The sequence below is a fragment of the Bos indicus x Bos taurus genome, chromosome 5 (genome assembly GCF_003369695.1).
Source record: "Bos indicus x Bos taurus breed Angus x Brahman F1 hybrid chromosome 5, Bos_hybrid_MaternalHap_v2.0, whole genome shotgun sequence".
Lineage (NCBI taxonomy): Eukaryota > Metazoa > Chordata > Mammalia > Artiodactyla > Bovidae > Bos > Bos indicus x Bos taurus.
Window position 1 is genome coordinate 5627658 of NC_040080.1, and position 26412 is coordinate 5654069.

Consider the following 26412-nt stretch of genomic DNA (forward strand, 5'->3'; position numbering starts at 1 on the left):
TATTTTTATTCTTTTTTGAGGTGATGATAAGTGGGATTGTTTGCTTAATTTTCTTTCTGGTACTTCATTGTTAGCCTTCTGCCTTTCTTCTTCTCCACTTAACTCATTGAAAATTCACATATCCTGTCCGTGCCCATAATAGTCACACAGACCGCTCTAATCTGCCCCTCCTGCTCTGCTGTCCTTGTTCAGTTCTCAGTTCCTCCCCCTGGGAGAGTGTAGAGCAGATCACTGTGTCCCCAGAAATGGCATGCTTATCTGCCCTTCTGCAGCCACCTGTCCTGTCTGTACAAGGATTTTGTTGGCTTACCAATGCTTCCCCATGAATGATGCAATCACCCATCCATCCATCCATCCATTTTTCTCTCCACTAATCTATGCATGCATATAGCCATCTATCCTTCCATCTGTCCATCTATCCATATTCATCCATCCATCCTTCTATCTGCTCATCCATCCATCCATCCATCATCCATTCATCCATCCATCATCCATCTATCCATCCATCATCCATACCTTCATCCACTTGACAATTATCCATTGATCCAGGCCCCATTCTTGGCCCTGGACTCCTGTCTACTCAAGACCTTCCACTCTCTCAAGGCTTCTGTTAACCTAGGTTGGGTGGTGAGGAAGGGAAGGAAGTAGACGAGTTGACTGAGTGGGGCAGTAGCACTGATTCAGCCAGTTGCTGTTCCCCAGCATGTGTGTGTGGTCATCTCGTTATTTATATCTCTGTCCTCAGCCTTTGGTGTTGATCAGTGATTCCTATCAGACCACCATCTATTGAGTCTGTTCCCTGTGAGGTACCTGCACACGTGAGCTCATTTCATCTGTGCCCTCTGACGCAGTGCCCCATTCATTCCCATTTCACAGATGAGAATACTGGAGTTGGAAGGAGTCAGGTCTCTGTTCCAAGGTTACCAGAATGATGGCAGCCTGGGGCACTTTGGTTCTCCATGGTTGTTACCGCCTCTGAAGGAGGTTTCTTGTCCCCACTCCTCCTTGGCTTTACTCTTCACGGCAGACATTCTCTGCTCCTTATAGTAACATTTGTGAGTCTGCCCTCTATGAGTTCATCTAAGTCTTTTGGAGAATATTTTAATTTAATTTTGCTCCTATCATTCCCCCCCACCCAAAATAATTGCCTCCTTCTTTTTTTTACTTCACTCTTCCGTGGGCTTCCCTGGTGGCACAGACAGTAAAATGTCTGCCTGAAATGCAGGAGACCTGGGCTGAGAAGATTCCCTGGAGAGGGAAATGGCAACCCACTCCAGTATTCTTGCTTGGAGAATCCCATGGACAGAGGAGCCTGGAGGGCTACAGTCTGCTGCTGCTAAGTGTCCGACTCTGTGCGACCTCATAGACGGCAGCCCACCAGGCTTCCCCGTCCCTGGGATTCTCCAGGCAAGAACACTGGAGTGGGTTGCCATTGCCTTCTCCAATGCATGAAAGTAAAAAGTGAAAGTGAAAGTGAAGTCGCTCAGTCGTGTCCGACTCTTCATGACCCCATGGACTTCAGCCTACCGGCTCCTCTGTCCATGGGATTTTCCAGGCAAAAGTACTGGAGTGGGTTGGGGTCGTAAAGAGTCGAACATAACTGAGTGACTCACACTTTTCTGTGGAATGGGGCTTTTTTTTTTTTCCTTTTCTTGAAATGTGAGGTGAGTGAGTCCTGGTCTTATGTAGCCACACTTCAGACCTTTAAGGCTTTCTCTCTGGCTTCTCCCCACCCTGCTGTCCAGAGGGCAGACTCCAGCCTTGTTAGCGCATCTTCTCCGTGGTTCCTGTCCCTGGATAGCTTGGTTCTTGATCACCCCCTGGACTCAGTCATCTCCCCACATGGGGACTCTGAGGCCAGGAAGAGGGTTAGATGCTGCCTTCTCACAGGGGCCGTGGTGCTGCAGGGGCCATGGGGGCCGGGACACAGCTAGGCAGGGCCATGCACTCCTAAGCCTGGCACAGGGCTCAGAGCTTGACGGGAAGGCTCCTGTCCGGGCCCTTGACCACCCAGGATGGAGTGGGGACTGAGTCTGGGGCAGGAGATGGGACAGGTGGCTGGGAAGAGAAGACTTAGGGGGCAGGTCGTCAGAGAGCCTCAGGCCATTTTCTGGCTCCCGAGTCTTTAACTCAAAGTCATAATTAGCTATTGTTTTGGTTTTCTTCTTATTTATTTATTTTTGAAATATTTATTTGTTTGGCTGCATGGGGTCTTGGTTACCACTCAGGATCTCGCTGCGTCACGTGGGTCTTTTGCACCGACTCTCTAGTTTCGGTGTGTTGACTTAGTTGCCCTGAGGCCTGTGGGAACTCAGTTCCCCAACCAGGGGTTGAACCTGGATCCCCTGCCTTGCAAGGGGGATTCTCAACCACTGGACCACCAGGGAAGCAGCCCCCATTTTTAACTCTGCTTCTGTCTGTGCACCTGATGCTGCCTGACACCTACCGTGGAGGTGCAGGCAAGGGAGTGGAACAGGATCGCGAATGTCTGTGAAGATTCTCAGTATTTTTATCCTGGTCAGCCAGATGGTTCAGCCTGGTGCTCAACTCTGCTTCTGTAGGGGAGGCCTCTGGAGGAAACTTATTTACATAAATGAACGGGCGTGGCTGGGTGCCATTAAAATCTACTTTTAGGTCTTGAAATTCGAAACTCATAAATAACTTCCACGTGTCAGAGAATACCCTTTTGATTTTTTTTTCCCAACCACTTCAGTTCAGTTCAATTCAGTCACTCAGTCGTGTCCGACTCTTTGCGACCCCATGAATTGCAGCACGCCAGGCCTCCCTCTCCATTGCTAACTCCTGGAGTTCACTCAAACTCACGTCCATCGAGTCAGTGATACCATCCAGCCATCTCATCCTCTGTTGTCCCCTTCCCCTCCTGCCCCCAATCCCTCCCAGCATCAGTCTTTTCCAATGAGTCAACTCTTTGCATCAGGTGGCCAAAGTACTGGAGTTTCAGCTTTAGCATCATTCCTTCCTAAGAACACCCAGGACTGATCTCCTTTAGAATGGACTGGTTGGATCTCCTTGCAGTCCAAGGGACTCTCAAGAGTCTTCTTCAACACCACAGTTCAAAAGCATCAATTCTTCGGCACTCAGCTTTCTTCACAGTCCAACTCTCACATCCATACATGACCACTGGAAAAACCATAGCCTTGACTAGACAGACCTTTGTTGGCAAAGTAATGTCTCTGCTTTTGAATATGCTATCTAGGTTGGTCATGACTTTCCTTCCAAGGAGTAAGCGTCTTTTAATTTCATGGCTGCAATCACCAACCACTTACACATGTACAAATCACTCCTAGCTTTCCAGCATACAGAAACAGGCTGTAGGCAAGAGTCTGCAGGACCTGGAGTGCAGGAGGGCTTCCCAGGTGGCATTAGTGGTAAAGAACCAGCCTGCCAACGCAGGAGACGTAAGAGAGGTGGGTTCGATCCCTGGGTTGGGAAGATCCCCTGGAGGAGGGCATGGCAACCCACGCCAGTATCCTTGCCTGGAGAATCCCATGGACAGAGGAGCCTGGCAGACTACAGTCTATGGGGTCACAAAGAGTCGGACATGGCTGAAGCGACTTAGCATGTACTTAGCACGCACGCATGGAGCGCAGGGAGCTCTTCTCCCACAGGCCCCAGAGCCGTGCCAGGAGACCACCCTCTCCTTTCTGAGAAGCTGGGTTTGGAAGGAGGCCCTTCCCTTGTTGTAAGCTGCACAGCCTTTTTCTCCCTCCATGGACTTGGCCTTCTCTGAGCTCTCCCCCTGGGAAGCTGGGGGGAAGTGAAGGGTGATGGATCTCCTGGAGAGCCGTGGTCAGGCAGAGAGTAGGGAGGTTCCCTCCTGGGGGGAGGAGCTGGGTACCCCTTTCAGACAGAGCTATACCAAGATGTCAAGATGGAAGTCAGGGGGACAGTGATGGGGCAGGGTACAGTCAGGAGAGCCAGGGGGGACAGGGGCAGGGCCAGGAGTGCATTTGGGCAGTGGTGAAGGCAGCGAGCTCAGTGTTTCTGAGCACCCGCTCTGTCCAGGGACTGTTCTAAGCCTGAGGATACAGCAGCAAAGAAACTGAAATCCCCTTCATGGTGATTACGCATCAATGAATAAGGAAGACAATCGAAAGAAATCTGACACGTCCAGGTGTGGGCGAATGCGAAGGAGGAAAGGGAGGAGGGCGCACTTTTGTGCAGGCCATGGAGAAGGCCTCTGGGGCCCGGTGACATGGGACTGAGACCTGAATGAGGGCCTCAAGGGAACCCGTCGTGCGGAGGAAGCCGGACGTGCAGAAGCCTCTCTGGACGAGAAAGCGCAGGATGGCCTGTGTCGCTGGAGGGGGCCGGGTGAGGTCAGGAGGTCGTGGGGGTCAGGCCGTCCAGGGCTCTGGGCTGTGGTTGAAGAGACTCGGGAGGGCCTGTGACGTGAGGGCGCTCAGTGTGAGGGGTGGGTTGTGGGGAGCAGGGGGCTCAGAGGCAGGGACTCTCAATGCTGACGTGTCCCTGCTGAGCCCAAGTGGCGGGCGTCTGGCCGGCCCAGAGAGGAGCCGGGTGCTCCCTGCGCGGTCCTCCTCGTCTCCCTGCCCCTCTCCCTCTCCTCGTCTCCCTCCTCAAGTGCGAGGGCAGTGGGCTGGGGCAGGGCATGCCCTTCCTTCCCTTCGGGCCGCTTCTCCTTCCGTCCCCTGTGGGAGCAGCCCTCACGCCGCGGCCCCAGCTCCGGTGCCTCTGATAAACCTCACCATCTGCAGCTCCGCCGAGACACTGCCAAGCTTCAGTCTGACAAGCGATACGAGACTTGGAGACATACCTCCGGTTGGGTGTGTGCTCCGTGCCAGCTCTGCAGCTCCCCGCTTTCCCCACGGGGCCCATATGGGTTGCTTCGGGTTTTTTAAAAAAGCACATCGCCTCCCGTCCTCCCGTTTTACCAGAAGAGGTGAATCAGGACTTGGCATCAGACAAAGTGCTGAGGGTTTTTTGTTTTTGTTTTTTGGCCTCAGGCACAAGTGCTCTAGTGGCTGGGGCTCCGTGCTTTCAGACAAAGGGGTGGAGCTGAGGGTGGACACGCTCGAGCCGTTTCACAGCAGCCCATGCTGTCCAGGCAGCTCCGGGCTTGGTCTTCTGGGTTTTGAATACTGAGCTCAGTTCAGCCAAGGCCCCCTCGTCGGTAGAAGTGGGAGACGTGTGTACAGGTTAGCACAGGGCTTGGCGCATGACAAAATCCAATGACTATTTATTTAATGATGCTATTACTGTAGCCTTGATTGCACTGAATGTAATCCTTATTGCTCTCAGGGTTGGCTCCAGGGAGGTGTGTTTGCAGACATAGAACCTAGCTTCCTCAGAGTGTGGCTTTCTCCCAAGCAGGTGAAAAGAAAGAAGCTGGATTCATTCATTGGTTTGCTCTGCTGAGGCAGCTGCTCTAGACCCTGGGCGGGGGACGTGGTCGACAGAACCCTGCTCTCAGGGAGCCCACATCCCTGAGGGAGAGACGGGCAATAAAGACGGGCTTGAAATTAGTTGTGAGGAGTACCAGGAAGATGAGGGTTGGGCGTGGGGTCAGGGGAAGCCTTTTGGATACGAAGACACATGGACCAAGCCCCAAGAGAAGCGGAGGAAGAGCCAGTGGGTGTCTGGGGAGGAAAGTTCTGGGCAGAAGGAAAAGCGAATGTTCCTGAGGCCAGAGTTGCCTCGCCGGCACTCCTGAGGAGCGGCAGGGCCCCGGATGAGGCAGGATCGCTGCCAGGAGCCAGTCTGCGGGGCCCTGGCCTTTGACCTGTAGGAGTCAGAGTGGCAGGCGGACTGTGGACAAAGGGGTGTGTGCCTGGCCCTGGATACACAGACCTCCCACTGCTGCTGGAGCCTCAGCCATGGGTTGGGCATGGACACTGGGAGCCCAGATGGGAGGTGGTCCCACCAGCCCAGCCCAGCCCAGCCCAAGGGTGCGAGGCAGAGACACAGGCTGGATCCTGGAAAAGTCGTCACAGGAGGGCCACTGGGCTCTTGGGACTGAACATGGGTGTGAGGAGAGAATCTGGCGGGACAGCCCTGCCGCAGTGGGACAGGTGGAGCCCGTGTCTGCTGGACTCTCAAGGGGGATGTCCTGACTAAGGCTGAGAGGCAAGGCCAGAGCTGGAGACAGATGGCTGGAGCCATCCTGGTTATGAAGGCCAAGGCCAGGGCCACCCAGGCGGGAGTATGGTTAGACAAGCCAGGAGACCCAGGGCCTGAGTCTGTGGCTCCCAGACTTCAGAGGGACCAGCAGGGAGCAGACCAAGCCCAAGGAGAACCCGGGACGGGTGTGGAAGCCGGGGTGGAAATGTGTGCCCAGAGGAGGGGGCGCTGAGCCGGGTGGAGGGCTGACGTGTGGGCAGCAAGATGGGCCCCAGGAGCCCCTGGACCTGGCCAGGCCACCACCCCGACAGGGTCACAGTCTCTGTGCGGTGGTGGGGACACAGCCGATCGGATGGAGACAGAAAGCGCAGACAGCTCTTCCGGGGGCATTTCTGCACAAGGGAAGAAGCGGCTAGAGGCAGAGCCCAGGCGAGGAGGGAGGTCTCCTTTCTAAGATGGTTCAGGTACTAGACATCATCACGTGCATGAGGGGAGCAGGGTCGGCATCCGGAGCAGGATGAGACCAATCCCTGGGTGTGGAGGAGGACGGGACCCGGTCCCTGATCGCTGAGTAAGAGGAGGACGGGACCTGGTCCCTGGGTGCGGAGGAGGACGGGACCCGGTCCCTGGGTGCAGAGGACAGGAACTATCCCTGGGTGTGGAGGATGGGACCCGGTCCCTGGGCGAGAGCAGGACGGGACCCTGTCCCTGGTCCCTGAGTAAGAGGAGGACGGGACCTGGTCCCTGGGTGCAGAAGCACAGGGTGTTGGGTTCCAGTGGCTTCTGTCGTCCGTGTAAGTAAGGGGGAAGGTTATCTGTGATAGAGGAAGGAGACGGATAGGAAGGGAAGTGAAGAGCAGAGATGGTGGGGAGCGGAGACAAGGATTCCCATGCACCCGCTGCTGGCGGGGTTGGTGTCCTGAGTGAGGGGAACCAGGTAGGGCTCCATGGCCTGTCGTCTCCAGCCACATCGGGCACTTGGAAGAGGCCGTGAGTTGGATTTGGCCAGGGTTAGGGTCTCGCCCAGACAGGAGGAGGCAGGCAGAGGGGCGGGCGGAGAACAGAGGTAGTGGATCGTTATAAAGATGGAGTGTGGCGGGAGCATAAAGATGGGCCATGAAGGTCGCTCACAATGGAGTGTGGCGGGAGCATAAAGATGGGCCATGAAGGTCGCTCAGTCGTGTCTGACTCTGTGACCCCATGGACTGCCCCATGGACTGTATAGTCCATGGGATTCTCCAGGCCAGAATACTGGAGTGGGTAGCCTTTCTCTTCTCCAGGGGATCTTCCCAACCCAGGCATCAAACCCAGGTCTCCTGCATTGCAGGCAGATTCTTTACCAGCTGAGCCACAAGGGAAGTCCAAAGATGGACCATGGTAGGGGTATAAAGATGGAATGTGGCAGGGTGGTGGAGGGAAGAAGGTTGAGGGGGTCAGCCCTCAGGGAAGGGAGCTGAAAGTTAGGGGGTCCTTGGACGTGAGGCTTGGTTTTGGAGAGCAGCACTTACTGGTGACAAGGGGTGAGTGTGAGCAGGGAGGTAACCTCTGGACGGGAGGAGGACACGGGGCTGAGTCAGAGGTTGTCTGCGTGGACAGCACGAACAGTGCTGAAGCAGGGCCGGTGTGCAGGGCTGACGTCCTCCGATTGGGGCAGGGGAGGGGACAAGATGACCCAGCCAGGAGGAGCCAGGGACGGGGCCATCCCTCCTCCAGCCCAGTGCTTCCTCTGGTGAGATCCCCAGGACGTTCACCCTGGGGTGGGCGGGCTGCCAGGGGGCTCCTTCAGGTCAAAGGGAGCAGCAAAGGGAGCAGTCAGTGAAGACGCTGAGGAAACTGGGAACAACGCTGCCATCTTGCAGCCTTCCCTAAACCCCTTCCTTGCGGGACACTGACCCCTCTGCGTCCGGGCTGGACTTGGTCTGATCTGGAGCGGGATGTGGAGTCAGGCCTCCCAGGATCCAGTCGGACTGGACGTTTGTCACCCTCCCTGCACAAGCGTGCCTTCCCACCCGCTGTACTCAGCGTCCCCTCTCCCAGCTCAGATGCCGCCTCCTGCAGGAAGCCCCCAGGGGGCTCCGCTGGAGGCGTTTGTCCTCTTCTGTGAAGACCCACAGCTCCTCCTTTGTCTGTCTCTGGTGTTGGGCTCTTGTTCCCGTGGTTCCCGTCTTGGGCAACGTTTGTTTACATGTCTTCTTGTCTCTGCGGGAGGTGAGGTTTGGGGATGGACTTGATCCAGGGACCACAGATGCTGGGGGATGGACCCTCAACATCATCGTCGTCTAACCGGGCAATGATGGGTAACTCATGCAGCCTCCTCAACCTCAGTTTTAAATAAAAGTGGGGAAATGGTGTTTCCTTTGTGGGGCTCTGTAGGACTCACTCACGTGGTTCTGGCCTTGGCACGCTGAGCCCCAAGCCTCAAGCCCCACGTTGAGCTGTTTCTCTCCTCCACGCAGAAGTAGCTTAGGGTCAGCACACAGCTCTGTGTTTTCCTGGGGCCTTACCAAATGCCTTTCAGGTCCGCATGCTCAATAAATATGCATTTGCTGAATTTGGGAAAGATTTGGGAAAGATTGCTATAAAACTTTTCCTGTAACGTCTTTTAAAAATTCAGAGGGGTTGAAATATATACTCATATTTTTCTAGCTCCTAGTAAAAATAGTTTGCATATGGCTATGAAAAATAAAAACTGTCCTCGTCCAGCTATGCCAGAACTATAGTTTTAAAGTATCAAGTAACAAAAAAGATTTTTGTGTGGCTCTTACAAGGGAATGAATTGTGTATGAGACCTACCACTTTACATCAGAAAGTTTTTTTCTCAACTTACTAAGACCATTTATAGAGAAAATTGCTTTGAAAACATTCAAGAAATGGAAAGTGTCCTTTTTTCCACAGATGTGTCATTTTGCAATATCTACGAGTGTGCGTCTTTGGAAACATTTTATTTTACAAGAAGTGTTTAAACACGTTCATCCTCCCGATGTTTTATTACCATCCTGATTTTTAACACTGGATCTTTTGACTTCTCCTAAATCGCTTTTTATACGCAGATTTTCAAAAACATTAAAACTGTCATCAAAGCCCTTATGCTCATTGATGTTAACACAACTGGTCTGGTCCAGCCACACGAGCTGAGGAGGGTTCTGGAGACCTTCTGTTTGAAGATGAAAGATGAGGAATACAAAAAGTAAGTAAGCAAAGGTACGCTGGGACACTGCTCAGTAAAAGCGCCAACCAGTTTCAAAATGGGACTTGTCAGGTTTACTGGATCCAAGCAGCATCTTCCCTCCCGCCTTCTCTGTCTGACTGTTTTTTCTTTTTAAAATAGTTCTAACACTGGATTATTTTTTAATATTTATGTTACTTATTTATGTGACTGTGCCAGGTCTTAGTTTCAGCATATGAACTCTTAGTTACAGCACGTGGGATCTAGTTCCCTGACCATGGATCGAACCCAGGCCCCTGCATTGGGAGGTGCAGCATCTTAGCCACCATACCACCAGGGAAGTCTCTGTCTTGACCATTTTTAAAAGAGATACTCAGTCGACGTTTCTCTCATGTTCCTGAAGCTCTCCACAAATTCTCAAAAGTGGGAGCTAACGGCTCCAATTCCTCCGGCCCGTCTCGGGTGAGAGTCCGCTGCCCTGCAGCTCCGAGCTCATCTCGATTACTTGAGCCATGCATCACCAGGATCTCCCTCTGCCTGCCTGGCACCACGCCCTCTGCCACCCAGGAGTCCAGTTCACAGATGACTCCTGCTCCGGGCCTGGGGTTAGGAGAAGAGTGAAAATGTCACCGTTTATTCTTTGGTCGCTGCGCTCCTTCTTGGCCCTCTATCCTGATGTAGTAACAGAAACCGACTTTTCCTTTGAGAACTGTGGTTGCCGGGGTTGGGGCAGGCACGGCAGAGCTGGGGGGATACAGGAGCTGCTCCGTGGCCTTTGAAAACCGCGGCCACCTGCTCCTGACTCGAGGGCAGGGTGTGGAAGCAGCACAGTTTTTGAGCCTCCAGTAAGCTCCAGATCATTTAGAAGAAGCCAAATGCTCAGATTCTGTGGTTACCTGACTTTTGAATGGAAGCCTCTGGAAGGGGCACCCATGTGTAACCTCAGTCAAGAGGTCCTCGTCGTCTTCCTGCCTTTTCCCGCTTTTCTCAGCACCCTCTAGGCCATTAACAAAAGTACCAAGCTTGATTATTTCCCCCCGAGCCTAGGGTTTCACATCACACCGCAGTTATAAATCGCTAGTAAAATGGGCCATTGTGGTTGCTTACGTCGTTTTATTAAATAAAGATGACGTTGCCTCTGTTAGGAAAGGAATTTGCTCCCAGAGCAAGGAAGTCTGGAGGGCACATGACAGCAGCCTCACAGACCACGGCAGGGCCTGGAAAGCCTGGAGACTTAAAGTAGGGATATTTCCGAGTCTTTTGAATATTTTCTTCTTCTTTTTCTCTTTATAACCCACCTCAGAATATAAAAGACATAATAGATGTTTTAATTTTTACATCTTTCCGACTGGGAAAATGTCCAGAATAAGATCCAAACAAAACAAATTAAATAATTTTGTGCACGCAATTATAGAACAGAAGCAACACTCTTCTAAAACAGGCAATCAAAATACAAAACAGTGTTTTATTTGACAATAAACCTTGTGTTTGGCACTGCAGTCTCCCAACCTAGTAAATCTATAAAAAATGTTACTGTCTGTTTCCCTATCTCACAAGTATTGAATAATAAAGAACTCCACAAATTTTTATTTGAGATTTTTTTTAAGCCTCAAAAACAATGCTGTTTGTGTGATAAGGCTGGAGGAACTTAACATAATAGAATTGCTTTGCTTTAGAACTGAAATGGGGAAGATCAAAAGTAGACCATTTCTTCAATTGCTTTAATGCTTTTCTTATTGAAGCTGGAGAATATACTCTTTCCTTGAGAAGCTGCTTCAGTATTAGCTTTGCCTTTTCAGTGTTTCAGCAGGCAACACAATGTGTTTTTGAATGCTTTCTTTTATCTGACAGCTTTGTCTTTAATATCAGCCTTCAGCGTGGGAGGGTGGTAGGGGGGCACGGGGAAGTGGGCGTGGGCTGGGCTTTGAAGTCAGGCGTGCCTGGGGTCAAGTCTGTGTCTGCCCTCCCTGGATTCCTGGGCCTCCCTGAGAGTCAGCTTTCTCTTAAAGAGATGGGGACTCAGGAGCCTGCCTCTCCAGGCTGGAGGACCTGGAGGAATGTGCCAAGTGTGCCTGGCCATGTGCCTGGCACGTAGTAGGCGCTAGTTTCACAGCGATAATCTCATAATCATAAAGACTCCACGGGTGCCCTCTGCTCTCTGAGAAATAGCTCTCTTGAGGCTGCAGAATACCATCCAGCCTGTGGAAACAAGAACTGGGGGAGACGATCACTGCCAGGTGCTACGCCTGGCCCGACCGTCCTGAGACCCGCGGGGCTCTCTCTTCCTTTCCCGTCTCGCACCCCTGTACTGTCCCGTGCGTTCCCCTGCAGGACGAAGTATTTGAATCCGGGTAAAATCATTTTTGTGACCTTGAAAAACAAAGAAACAAACAAACTCAGTTGGTCAGCCTGCTGCCTGGGCAGGTGAATGCAGCCCAAAGCGCAGGTGTAGGTGGCGGTGCTGAAGAGGTTTATGGGTCCGTTGGCATCATTTCCTTTGTCTCTGAAGGCAGCCTTCCCACGTGGCCCTCTTGCCCTGGGCATCTACACACGTATGGGTTCTCCCGCCTGCAGATCAAGTCCCTGGGAAAATGGCCTTTATTGCTGAGTCTTGGGAATGTGTCCAACTTGGGATTGGGAATGCCTTGATTCTTTTTTTTTTTAAAGGCTTTTGAGATACTGCATCCTTGGGAAGTACCGAGGCTTCATTTTCGCATCATATCTGTAGGAAATATTACCATGGGTTGTGTCTGCCTGTTCTCAGCGACGGTGTAGCAGGTATTACGAATGCCGGTGGGCTGAACTTCAGGAAAGGTCAGGATTTTCTTGAGCCAGTGCCAGTTGGAAGGAATGCTGAGTTTTCACAGGAAGCGGGAGAGCCGGTGACGGGTTTTTTTTTTATCAGGATGTTGACATTTTCCTGGAGCGGCAGAGCAGCGGAGACTTTCTGCAGGACAGCAACTCGGAAAGGAGCCCATCAGGGGCCACCTTCTGGGTTCTTGTGCTTACAGCTTATGTTTGCCAGGCAGAGTCTACGGATGAAAGATGGAGCTATTTAGGGAGTCTCAGTGTTAACATCTGGCAGCTATCATATCTCAAGATAATTTTTCTTATTAGGACAATAGGCAGGATTCACCAAAGTGGAAAAAAAAAAAAGGTATGCATTGAAATGAATACACGACATTACTCTTTGTTAAATTTGGAAAACAAAAATAACAAATACTTTAAGTGATAATTACTAAATTTTTAGGAAGCAGCATGAAATTAGATAATTATAGAAACCAATACATATGGAGACAATATAACCAAACATTTAAAAACTGTCAATTTTTTAAATAAATGTAATAATGCAGAAATTATCTAGAAAACCATTTATCAAGTAGCAGATTTGAGTAATAGAAATTTCATTTTAGAAACAAAAAAGAAAATAATCCAAACATTCCATTTATCTTGACTTAAAAAAAAGAGTGTCTCTGTATATTTCAGGAAGAGACATTGCTTAAGTGTTTTAAAAATTTCTCTTTCTATACATGCAAGTCCTAGAAGGCTCCAAGAAAAGCTCCCCCCTCCCACCTTTAACTGCTTTAAAATGATATGCCATCCTGGGCACAGCTTCTCTCTGAAATGATGTACTTGGTCAAGAAGCTGGGCTGTGTTCTGTCCTCCCCCAGCTCTAGATTTGTCTGGTTATAGAAATCGTATGCTGACTCATGGCCCAGATCCATCTCCCACCAATTATTAAAGGAAATGGGGCCTGCTTTTGCTGTCTGAGTGCAGAGGTGCCCCTCACCCACTCCCACCAGAGAGGGGAGAGGACCCTAGGGGTGCAGGCAACGGCGTTCCTTTCACGAGTCCGAAGACGTTCCTGTCCAATCATACCAATACACAGCCCTCTGGAGGCAGAGTGATGAGATTCCCCCCCCGCCAAATATCTGCGTTTTATTTATTTAATTTATTTTTTAATTGAGGCATAGTTGATTATGCTAGTTTCAGGGGTATTTGCATTTCAAAAATCTTACAGGAACATTTCCTAGGGTTTACTTCTATTTTCTAGCTCTAGCTGGAGAAATGCATTAAAATTAATGCTAGCCCCAGTGTAAAGGTACCTCAGTAAAAAACCTGCTTCATTTAGATGCTCTGTATCGTAATTTCTGAATACTAATGAATGCTTCTATTTTAGGTTCGCACAACACTACAATATCGATAAAGACGCTGCAGTGGATTATAACGTTTTCTTGAAGAACCTCGGTTCAAATAACGACTTGAACCTTAAATATAATATGGGAAGTCAAGGTCAGTATCTTTAAAGCACACAGCTAAAGATTTCAATATCCTTTAGCATGGTAGTTCCTCGTCTGTGACTCTGTCCTGAGGAAGTGCTTTAAAATACGGAAAATGCGTTATCCACCAAGACAGTGACGGTATCCTTATTTGTAAGATGACATACATGTCTGAAAACAGGGAAAGGGTTAAGTGAGTCACAGCTTATTCACGTGATAAACTGTGCAGCCACAAGCAATGATCTCCACAAAGTTAATTATAACTTGGAAAAATATGTGTGGGATATCAGTAAATGATTAGAAAGGAAATCTGAACTATGGATTGTCTTTTAAGTGGTACATCTCTGGGTATTTGATTCTTTCTGCTACCTCTGTATTTTCAAAAATTACTGACAGTGAACATGTAACTGCTCTTCTAATGATGGGACAAATCTTGATACAAAAGGGGAAATAGTTGAGTAGTCGGTGTGGTTATGCCGGACACTTAAAGCCAGGCTCGTGTAGGCATACGGCCTTGAGAAGGAAAAGCCTTCCTCGTGCTGGTGGAAATCCCAGCCTCTGGAGCGCAATGCCTGGGTTGCACAGTTCTGCAGAGAGCAGGGGTGCAGCTCCTCCAGGTAGATGTATGGAGCACACAGCGGGAGGTGCTCCCTTCCGGCTGTAGGTTGTTTGAGGCAAGAGTTTTCTTGCCTCAGGGGTTTGCCACGTGGGACCGGCTCATTCAAGATGGGTTGTCACTGTCTGGGATCAACACAAGTGATTGCAGCAAATATGCATGGACTACCTCCTCTGATTCCCTGATCTGCCTGACTGGCAAGCTTAAAAAAAAAACGATAAATTCTCAGATTTCAGCCCAGTTTCACTAACTGAGATAGTGTATAGCAGACCCCAGGACTCTTACTTTTCAAAGCCTTACTAGTTTGGGGAATTACTAGGCCATATGAGCTGCCCAGGACCCTCTCATCCTTTACACTGTGTTAGCTCACCTGCAACTCACTGGACTAATAGGCCCTTCACTGAGTACAAAGCCAAGTGAAATCGTCTTGACTTTAAGAAGTATGTGTGCGTGTGTGCGTGCAGGTGTGTGTGTGTGTCTGTAGGTATATGAACGTACATATATGTTAATAGGACTAGTCCTGTTAATATTTTAATAAGATGGATAAGATAAAGCATGTCACATAAATTAATCTTAAAAAAAACATCTTTTTATTGTGCTCTGTGGAGTTACTTCATAAAACTTAACTTTCAATTTTATTTTTCTCAACAGCTTTGTGAGGTGGATATTATTATCCCATATCTTAAGAGGAGAAAACTTGGACTCAAGGGTGTTAAATGAATTTCCCAAAGTGACATAGCTAGTTTGTGGTAGAGTCAAGATTTGAACTGTTAAGCTCCGATTCTTTGCAATGTCTAACTCTTTGTGACCCCATGGACTATACAGTCCATGGATTCTCCAGCCCAGAATCCTGGAGTGGGTAGCCATTCCCTTCTCTAGCGGATCTTCCCAACCCAGGGATAGAACCCAGGTCTCCCGCACTGCAGGCAGATTCTTTACCAGCTGAACCGCCAGGGAAGCCCAAGAATACTGGAGTGGGTAGCCTATCCCTTCCCCAGTGGATCTTCCTGACCCAAGCATCAAACTGGTGTCTCCTGCATTGCAGGCGCATTCTTTACCAGCTAGCTACCAGGGAATCACTCAGTTCCAAAACAAACTATTTAAATGCCTACAAGAGAAAAATGAAGTGTCATGGCGTTCATGGAAGGAAGAAGGATGTCTGATTAAGGGGGCACTTTTGCAGGACTGGGGTTCACAGGATGTGTGTGACGAGCACCAGGGGAGTAAGCACTCTGGGCTCAGGGCCCTGTGGGGTAGCATGTCTGGCAGAAGCCTGGGCTGTGCACACTTAGCTCAGGTGGGATAGGAGGCGGGCTCCAGCCTGATCACAGAGAATGTCCGTCAGCAGCGGGCTCATGTGCCTGACTTGGTGATCACAGTGACCGGCCTCACCTCCAGAGTGTGCGTTCAGTGCCAGCCACCAGGCTGAACACGCTCCTGTACTGGGTCTTTTCCTACTTCCTGCAGCCCTGGGAGGCAGGCACTAAGGTGGATGACTAACAAGGTGAAATAAACAACCAAACGGTTCCTACCACCCAGGAATAACCACTGTCAGCATTATTCCTGGCATCTGTTCATACCTCAATATGGAAAGGAGAGACAGCTCTCTAATCCTAGTAATATTATACATCTTTGAATAAAGCTTCTGTTCCATTTTTCAGATTCATTTCCATGATAGAAACTATCCTTATGTCGGATGGTTTTGCTCTTCTCTATTGAATACATTCTCTTGAAGTGCTTTATTCTCTTTGTCCTCTTCCTCTGTATACATAAGGATCATCCTAGGTCTTTTAGCTACCTCTGTAATTTGATTTTCACTAAGGACCATGTTGTTTTGTCTCCTTTATTTATTCGATAATGTTGTTTCCTCTGGCCTACCATATTGTTTTCTTCTCTCACTGTTTTACTATCTTGTTATTGAACTCTTGTTTTCATGAATTTGTGTTCTTATTAAAATGTTCTGTAAGTAATTCTGTGCTTGAATTATGTTTTATTCCACGGGAGGATCCTCGATTTTTCACATTATATTCCTCTCCTTCTTTCTCTATCCACCATCCCCTTCCCCCTTTTTTTTAATTAAAAAAAAATTAGTTTATTATATTAAACACATCATTGAGATCTACCCACTTAACAGATTTTTAAGTGTACAATATTGTTAGCTATAGGCACAGTGTTATATGGCAGATCTCCAGAATTTATTAACCTTTATGAACTTTTATGCCCATCGACTAGCACTCCCCATTTTCCCTCACCCCTTTCACCCTGGCAACCACCATTCTGCTCTCTGGTTCTATGAATTGACTATTTTACAGAGCTCACATAATTGGAATCATACAGTTTTTGTTCTTCTGTGATTGGCTAATTCTACTTTACGTAATGTTTTCCAGGTTCATCCATGATGTTGCATGTTGCAGAATTTCCTTCTTTTATAAGGCCAAATAACATTTCACTATATGTATAAACCACACTTCCTGACCCATTCATCAATCGGTGGCCATTTAGGTGTGTCCACATCTTGACTATTGTGACTAATGCTGCAGTGAACGTGGGAGCTCTTTGAGATCCTGATTTAAATTCTTTGTTGGCTAAACATCTGAAAGTGGGATTACTGGATCATATAGTAGTTCTGCTATTTATTATTATTATAAGCTTTTCCCAGTATATTTGGTTTCTTCAACATTTTGTATTGAATTATAGTTGATTTACAGTCTTATTCAATTCATCAGTTTCAGGTGAACAACATAGTGATTCAGCGTTTTTATATAGTATATTCTATTTAAAGCTATAAAAGTTTGATGCATTCCCTGTGCTGTACAGTATATACTTAGAGCTTATTTATTTTATACATAGTAATTCCCTACCACTAATTTGCCCCTCCCCTAGTTCTTTTTTTTTTTTTTTTGTAGAGTTTGTGTCAAAAGAAATTTGGATTGGTTAAGCATATTTTTTTCCTTTATATTAATACATCTTCAGCTAATCCCAAATAATATCATACTAATTCACATGAAGGGCTTCCCTGGCGGCTCAGGGGGCAATGCAGGAGACACAGGTTTGATCCTTGGGTTGGGAAGATCCCCTGGAGGAGGAAATGGCAACCCATTCCAGTATTCTTGTCTGAGAGAGCCCATGGACAGAGAAGCCTGGCCGGCTACAGTCCAACGGGCTGCAAAACTTCGGACGTGACTTAGTGGCTAAATAACAGCAAAACACAACTCACGTGAGTTACAGGAACCTTAAGCAGCGTTTTCTGGATTCTTCTCTCCTCTCCTTTGTTATATCGCTGTCATATCATACTTTGCATACACCATGACCACAGGCAAGCTGTGCAGCTAGCCCAAAAAGGAAAAAAAGGCAAAACCAAAGACTCCCCGAAACGCAGGGTACAGTCCTCAGCTTCTGTTATTCTGCTGAGATTTCCTGTCTGCTCATTCATTAGGAGTATATTGTCCTTCATATTCTCACACACTGTTACTTTAACATTTTTAAATACTTTAAATTTTTTAACTGCTAATTTCAACATCTAGGTCATTTCGCGATTTGGTCTTTACTGATTTGCTTTTTAAAAAACGTGGATCATAGTGTCCTATGGTTTTTTGTTTGTTTTTGGTCTATGTCTAGTGATTTGGGAAATTATCCTAGATACAGTAAATTTTGCCTTATAGAGACTGAATTCTCTAATGTTCCTCTGAAGAACTTAAGTTTTTGTTTTGGTAGCCAGTGTACCTTAGTAGGAGACTAAACTCTGTCTTCCCCAAGCGGGTTAACATGTGAAATCTTTGTTCTGCTGTTTCGGGCTTCGCTGGGTGTCTTGTTTTCTGCTTTGCACATCTGTAGTTTGTGGTGTTAGCTGGAGATTTTGGCAGGTTTTATTCATAGGCTTTGGAGATTCTCCTCTATCCCTTTTTCCTTTATGTTTGTGCTTTCCCTTTTTACTTTCCAGTCGCGGTGATAGTCCTGAATTCTCTTTTTTTGATTCCTAAAACCAGAAAGATCCTAGATTTATATCCAAACTCTAGCCACTTAGCATAATGTTCCAGCCAAGGCCTGCCCTCAGGCAAAAGGCCAAGGAAACAAGAAACTCAATGAGTTATTTTCCCATTTCTCCAAGTGTTGACTCCAGTTTATGTCATTTGCTTTGCAATGCCTTCAGAGAGTTTTTTGTATATATTTCTGCCAAAGTTTGTCATTGTTGTCTGCTGGGAGGGTTGCTTCATTATGAGCCAGTCCACCATGACCAGACACAAAACTTTCTGTCTGCCACATTAAGTTTCTTCTTGCTTCAGTTTTTCATAGTGTAAATTTTGGGGGGAAAAATTGGAAGGGGGCAGTATAAATGCATAGTGAAAAATTTATGTGAAATTTATAGTTTATATTTTATACAAACTGTATAAAAGTTATAGTTATAAAACTATTTTAAATTTATTTATTTGCTTTGCTGGTTTTTACCCTTTTTCCTTTTGCTTATTTTATTAAGTTTTGTAAGAAAGGCGTCTCTAGTTCATACATTTACAGTGACCCACTTCTGTACATAGAGCAACATTTACTTTCTACTAATTTTTCATATTTCTGGACTTGCTGCTTTTGTTCTTAATAAGCCATTGTCGTCTTGCTTATCAAAAACGCCATCCATTTGAGCACACAAGGAAAGGACACTGGGGTAGGACTTCCTTTTTCCTGCACCTACGACATACAGAGCTGCCCACTTAAGTTGTTTTGCGTTTCCTCTCCACTCCATTTCAAATCAACCAGAATCCTTCACAGGAAATTTTGGGAAAATCAGGAGGGGGCAGGAATTACCAAGCTGCAGAGAAGCGGGAAAGCTGGTCTGACTGCGATGAGAGCAGAGCCAGTGAACATGGCACAGCTGAGTTTGTCAGCCCCCTTTTGTATCTAGAGCTGCTCTGCCCACTTCCCGAATACTGTCCTGCGTGTAGAAAAGTCACCCACAATGCGTTGCTGCAAATGGATGAACTTCTCGCTGTGTGAGCCCCGTTAGAGTAGCAGCAGCCCCCCATTGGAAAGCAGGGGGAGACCCACCTCCCCGAGTGAGACCGGCCTGGCTCCCCACCCCTCAGTGAGTGAGGCCCTCGCAGCTTCCGTGTTCCGAGAGCCCGCGTTTCAAGCACTCGGCGTACTGGAACCACAGCACTCCAGGCTGCGTTCTAAAGGACTGGCTTTGTATTTTATCGTGTAGCCACAGGGATCCACTAGAGACTTCCTTTTTTCCTTTTACTTTTCTTCTCTTTTTTCCGTTTCTTTCTTCCTTGTGTGTGTGTGAGGTAGAAAATGGAATTCCAGATGACTAGCAGTTTGTTAACTGCAGCTGAGTAGTTATAAGTGTGCTTAATTTGAGTGGAGCTTATTTGCAGACATTTTAGGAAATAAATCTGGGAAACCATTTGTGATTCTCTGCAGTCGACTTTGAGAAAGAAAACGGCTATATCTTAGATTTATTTTATTCTCTTTTATTATAAAAGTAATACATACTTGTCGCAAAAAGGCCAGAAAGCCCCAAAACACAAACTCTCACTTCCTATAATCCTGCCGCTGTGTTTTCTTGGTGTATTATCCTCCCAGGTCTTATTTCTGATGCATAGATGGATGGATGGATGACAGGAAAATACACAAAATAAGTGTTAAAGTGAAAATTAAATTATGATAAATTGTCTTTTCTTGCAGTCATGAAACAGTTTCAAGGAAGATTTTTTGCATTCATGGTTTAGACAGGCCCTTTGTTTTTAATGTCTGTGAGCCATAATTTATAGAACCAGTCTTCCACGAGTGGGTATATAAGTTGGTGCATTTTCCCCCGCTTATAGACAGTACAGAATGTGTCCTTGCACACATGCCTCTGTCCCGTTTTTCCTCTAGTATAAGGTTCTAGAAGGGAATTTGAGAACATTCAAGTACCAGGTTTTCTACATACAAGCCGAAACTGATTTCTTTCTTTGTCATTTGCCTTAATCCCTGCCTATTTGACAAGTAGGAAAAAATTAACTGGTGTTAATTAGACCTTTTAAATTACGAGTGAGTCTGAGCAGTTTTTCATACCTTGCTTGGCTTTTTAAAAACTCCTTTTTTAAAATTTCAATTACCTGTTTAAACCTTAGTCTGTTGTGTGATTGGGGATTTATATTTATCTTACTGATTCATGAGAGCTACTCATATATTGTGGAAATTAAGTTGTGTTCCTCACGTATATTAACAATAGCTTTTCCCAGTCATTTTTCTTTCATTGTCACCTATGTGTTTTTTAACCAAATCAAAATAAAATATTTATGTTGCCAGGACTCTCCGTTATTTACCTGATTTCTGGCTCTGATGCATGCTCTGGAAAGGACTTCTCACACAGTGATTATGTATTACATGACATTCTTCTTAATTTTCTTCTACTACTTTTATGGTTTTATGAGTCTACTTAGTGTGCATTTGCTCTGTCTATATTTACCCTAGATAAGATAGCAAGTAGATTGATTTTATTTTTTTCTAAAATGTCTAAGAATTCTAATAGCACTCATTATAAAGGTTTATGTTTTGGTTTATTTGAGTCTTAACCTTTAACATGCAGGTGGTGATGAAAAGGAAGTACTTAATACTTGAATGTATGTTTGACAGTCTTCATAAACTGAAGTTCTTTTGTTTTAATAGAGGTCCTGTGGGAGAATCAACGAGTCAAAAGTTTCAAAAGAGAGGAACCCCCCAGTTCCGCTGTATCTGACAATATCTGGAAAAACTACTCCCTGGATGAAATTGAGACGGCCTTTTGCCTAGAGGTAAGATTTTTTCCCAGTGCCAGGGTTATCTAAACTGTGAACCGAGAAAGTGAACAGCTCTAGAAAACCACCAGCCTAGACAGTGTCTCTAAACTGTGTTTGTAACCTGCCTCCATCTCCCAGAACACTGAGACCTCTGCCAACAAAAATGCATGGATAATAATGACCTCGATGAGAGATTGATTCTCAGGTACCGCCTTGGTGCCACTCACGCTCTAAGTCTAACAAGAAATATTTAGACCTATATACAGACATGATACAACTTTGCTGAGTAAAAATAAAGGAGAGCCTGACTAGATGAAGAGGTCTTTTCTAGTTCTTGGACTGGAAGATTTAGTATTAACACATGGTCTCCCTAAATCTGGGTGTGTATATTTATATATGTACACACATTTACATATATATTTTTTGTTGTTCTGAAAAGTTACAATAGAGGGCTTATGCTGTCACATATATAACATTTTATAAAGGTATAATAAGACAATATGGCAGTGGTACAGCAGTGAACATTCAAATTGAATTAAAACAGTAGTTGGTTAATGGACTGATCTTGATATACGAATTTAGCATACGATGTGCGGCATTCCAGTAGAGTGTGATGGGGACAGGGAAGAGAATATTCAGTAATTATTATTTAGATAATTCCCTAGACAGCCATCTGGGGAAAAAAGCTTGGAACCTTCCACTCTCCACACCGACATAAATTCTATATGCACCAACTAATTAAGTTTAAAAGTAAAAAATATGAGTGAAAATTTTTAGTCTTGAAATTTAGACTTTTAAGTATGAACTAAAGCCCCAAAATCATTAAAGACAAAGACTGATAAATTTGTCTTAAAATGAAAAAGCATCGGTACAGCACACGCTCTCATAAACAAATGATAAACTTGGCAAAGCATGTGCCACATAAGTGACAGATAAATAGTAACTGTTCCTAACATATGTAGAGCTTTTTGTAAATTATTAATTTAAAATTTTCAGCAGAAAATTGTCAATGAGAAAAAATTAACAAAAGCCGTATAGATTAAGGGCATTGGAGGAAAGGGCACATGAATATTCCATTGGTAGATTAGTAAAAACTTGTTTTCCTTGGTTGTCGTTAATGAATTTATTGTTTTCATGAAAACACGGCCATTCCGAAACACATGACCGTTACGAAAAGATGTAAGCAATTCTGAAAAGTATAAAGAAGAAAGTAATAAATTAAATCCACCACCCAGAAATAATCGAAGGCAACATTTGGTGAACATAATTCTAGGCCTGTCTTTATATATTAATAGAAGGATGGCTGCATCAGTGGGTGAGTGGGTGGATACACAGAGAGAAATAATTTTATAAGAAGAGAATCATGCTCCTCTTTACAAATAAGGCATATTTAATTTAAATTTCTTTGAGTTTACCAGAAGTGAAAAAAAATCATCACCATCAACCTCATAATTAACCCTTTTATGGGGCTGCCTTTTCATACCGCTCATAGGGTTTTTGGAGAAGGCAATGGCAACCCACTCCAGTACTCTTGCCTGGAAAATTCCATGGACGGAGGAGCCTGGTAGGCTGCAGTCCATGGGGTTGCGAAGAGTCGGAAACAACTGAGTGACTTCCCTTTCACTTTTCCTTTCATGCATTGGAGAAAGAAATGGCAACCCACTCCAGTGTTCTGGCTTGGAGAATCCCAGGGACGGGGGAGCCTGGTGGGCTGCTGTCTGTGGGGTTGCACGGAGTGGGACACGACTGAAGCGATTTAGCAGCAGCAGCAGCGTGGGGTTTCGCCATTCCCTCCTCTAGTGGACCATGTTTTGTCAAAACTCTCCTCTGGGACCCGTTCATCTTGGGTGGTCCTCTATGGCATGGCTCATAGCTTCATTGAGTTATGTAAGCCCCTTCGTCACAACAAGGCTGTGATACCACTCTAATGGGAGAAAGTGAAGAGGAACTAAAAAGCCTCTTGATGAGGGTGAAAGAGGAGAGTGAAAAAGCTGGATTAAAACTCAGCATTCAAAATACTAAGATCATAGCATCTGGTCCATCACTTCATGGCAAGAAGAAGGGGAAGAAATGGAAACAGTGACATATTTTCTTTTTGGAGGCTCCAAATCACTGCGGACAGTGACTGCAGCCATGGAATTAAAAGATGCTTGCTCCTTGAAAGGAAAGCTATGACAAAGCTAGACAGCATTTTAAAAAGTGGAGACATCACCTTGCCAACATAAGGTCCATCTAGTCAAAGCTGTGATCTTTCCAATAGTCATGTACGGATGTGAGAGCTGGACCATAAAGAAGGCTGAGCTCTGAAGAATTGATGCTTTTGAATTGTGATGCTTGAGAAGACTCTTCGGAGTCCCCTGGACAGCAAGGAGATCAAATCAGTTGATTTCTAAAGGAAATCAACCCTGACTGTTCATCGGAAGGGCTGATGTTGAAGCTGAAGCTCCAATAGTTTGGCTGTCTAATGAGAAGAGCTGACTCTTTGGAAAAGATCCTGATGCTGGGACAGCTTGAAGGCAGGAGGAGAAGGAGGTGACCGAGGATGAGATGGTTGGGTAGCATCACTGACTTAATGGACATGAGTTTGAGCAAACTCTGGGAGATAGTGATGGACAGGGAAATCTGGCACGCTGCGGTCCATGGGGTTACAAAGAGTCGGACACGACTGAGCGACTGAACAGCAACCACAAAAAATGGGGCCGCCTCTGTGCCGGGCAGTGTTATAAGCGTCCCTTGGGTTTTCAGGCCTCATGGCAACTCTAGAAGGTAGGTAGCATTATCATCCCAGTTTCAAGCTGAGGAGACCGAAGCTTGAGGAGGTTTAACAACCTGCCCAGGTTGCTCTGCCAGAGACTCTCTGGCCCGCTCTGTACCCCGGGTCCTCTTCATGACGCAGTCCTCAAGTGAAGCCAAAGATATTTCTGGACTTTAGATATTTCTTTACCACAAGAAATATTCAGTCCCAAGAGGGACTTTGAGACAAGAAAAAAGATTAAGAAAGCCTTGAAGAGTTGGAGAAATGACGGTGCTTTGAAGGATGTCTCAATTACAGACAGTGAGGGCTGGCTCTGCTGTGAAATTCCTCAAGACTGGCACTTCCTGTGTTTCTTCCACCCTCCCTCCCATCTCACAATTTTTTGCTGTTTGTATTTTGTTCTCAGTGTTTATGATATTTACATTCTGTCCTATTACCATAATTCCCCCAGTTGTTTTACCCTCATTTTATATTTACATGAATTCAGTACGTATCGCTCCACTCCAGTGCTCCCCTTGCTCATCCCTTTCAGAGGACTTTATTTTGATATATTCTTGGGTTGGCTGAATTTCATTGTCAAGTAATTCCCTCAAGAAAGGCTCATGGGTGCTTTATTCCCTTTTTTTTTTTTTCATACTATCTCCCTTTTTTTTTTTATTAGAACAACAACTTGGCTGGATATAATTCTTCCACCATTCTTTCTTTTACTCAAAATGTTGTTTTTCTACAATGTCTTCTGGCACTGGGTGTTCTTGAGAAGAACCCTGAGGTCAACGGATTTTTTTTTTCCCTTCTTATAATTTTTTTTTTCTACCATGATGCCCAAAGTATTTTTTCTTGATCCATGAAATGAAAAAGCAAAACCGAGCTGTCTTGGCATGGAGCATTTTGTCCGTTTCCTGGAACACAGTATATTCTTTTGATGAATGAAGATTCAGTTCCTTATTCCAGGGAAAGTTTCCCTGTGTCATGTCACGAATACCTCCTCCCTCCATCCCTCCTACCCCCTCCTGTCTTCCTTGCATATTTCTTTCTTTCCTTCAGTGGTCTCCCCACTTATCCTTACACTGGGCCATCTTTGTCTATCCTTGATGATAACTATCCTCTCTTAGTATGCCATCATCTTTATTTTTCCTCTGCTTTCATTGAGATTCTGTCAAGCCATTCCTACTTTATTTGGCTTGCAAGATCTTAGTTCCCCAACCAGAGGCTGAACTCAGGGCGCTGGCAGCGAAAGTGCTCAGCCCTAACCACTGGACCGTCAGGGAATTCCCAAGCCATTCCTTTATTGACAATTTTAATTTCAGCCTTGTCTTTTATTCTTGCTGTTCCTAATTTGTTATTAGTTCCTTAGTAACGCTTTTGTTTTCTATTTTTTTTCATCGTTTTAGCATCTTCAAGCTTTTGTTGTAATGAATTTGTATTCTTACTTAGCTCCTTTCTATCGTATGAAAGCTTTGCTGGTGATATATGTATATATTTTGCTGATGTGTTTTCCTACAGATTGGGTTGTCTTCTGCTTGATGTTTGTTTGTTTCTTTTCTATAGAGTGTTTGCACAGTTGCAAAACCATCTATTTTCATCCCATTTGTGCTTGGCTTGAGATCCACTCGTATCACGGATGTAGTCATATTCTCGTTGCTGTACGGTTTTCCATTAGCTATATACACACAAATTATAGACTGTCCTATGCTCGGACATTTGGGTTGCTTCTGGCTCTGTGCTGATCCGAAGATGCCCCTGTAAGTGGTTGCCTACATATCTTGTGGTGTGTATATGCAAAAGTTTCTGGTGTGTATGTGCAGAGGGAATTATACCCAGGCATTCCTTGCTGGGTTGTAGGGAACACATTCTCATCCTTTTTTGGCAGTATCCAATTCAGAATACCAATTTACACTCACATTGGGAGCATGTGAGAATTCCTGTTGTCCCATGTACTCACCAACACTTGAAGTCCTTCGTTTTTTACCTTTTTGTAAGTCTGATGATATTTAAATGGCATTTCAGCTATAATTTAATTTTATTTCTCTTTTTACTGATGTGTCAAATAGCTTTTTATACTTAAAAACCTTTCTTCAGAACATTTTTGGTAAAACTATATCCATTTTTAACAACTATTTATTGAGTGCCTGTGTGCATGTGTGCCTGCTAAGTCGCTTTAGTCGTGTCTGACTCTTTGCAACCCATTGGACTGCAGCCCCCCAGGCTCCTCTGTCCATGGAATTCTCCAGGTAAGAATGCTGGAGTGGGTTGCCATGCCTTCCTCCAGGGGATCTTCCCAACCCAGGGGCCAAACCGGCATCTCTTACATCTCCTGCATTGAGAGGCGGGTTCTTTACCACCTGCACCACCCGGGAACCTCGAGTGCCTACCATTTGCCAAATTGTGATTCATTTTAGACCATGAACAAAACAGACACAACCGTGGCTTTCATGGAGATTGCGTGACCATATATCAGGGAGAGAGCTGTTAAGCAAATACACATTTACAAATACCATTTTCCTAGGGTGGAGTGACTAAAAAGACGGGGTGTCATGAGAGAGAGTAATGAGGCATCTCATTGCAGTTGGGGATCAGGGAAACACTTACAAAAAACACTTGTACAAAATCGAAAAAGTGTACCTTTTGTTTGTCAGTACTGTGGTGGTTGCCTTGTGTTGCTTCAAAATATAGTGCAGATACACACTAGTTCTTGTGGGAGAAGTTTCATGACATGTTGTTAAATGAAAAAAAAAAAT

At 45.9% G+C, this 26412-nt stretch overlaps 1 protein-coding gene across 3 annotated transcripts in view; it reads left to right on the forward strand.

Moving 5' to 3' along the window:
* The window catches only part of EFCAB6 (EF-hand calcium binding domain 6), a 252818-nt gene that overhangs the window by 65805 nt on the left and 160601 nt on the right, over positions 1 to 26412 (forward strand). For all 3 annotated transcript variants that reach the window (XM_027540564.1, XM_027540563.1, XM_027540565.1), the window contains 3 exons: positions 9150 to 9286; positions 13446 to 13558; positions 20810 to 20934. In XM_027540564.1, the coding sequence (XP_027396365.1) occupies positions 9150 to 9286; positions 13446 to 13558; positions 20810 to 20934 (375 nt within the window). The remainder of the gene's footprint in view (positions 1 to 9149; positions 9287 to 13445; positions 13559 to 20809; positions 20935 to 26412) is intronic.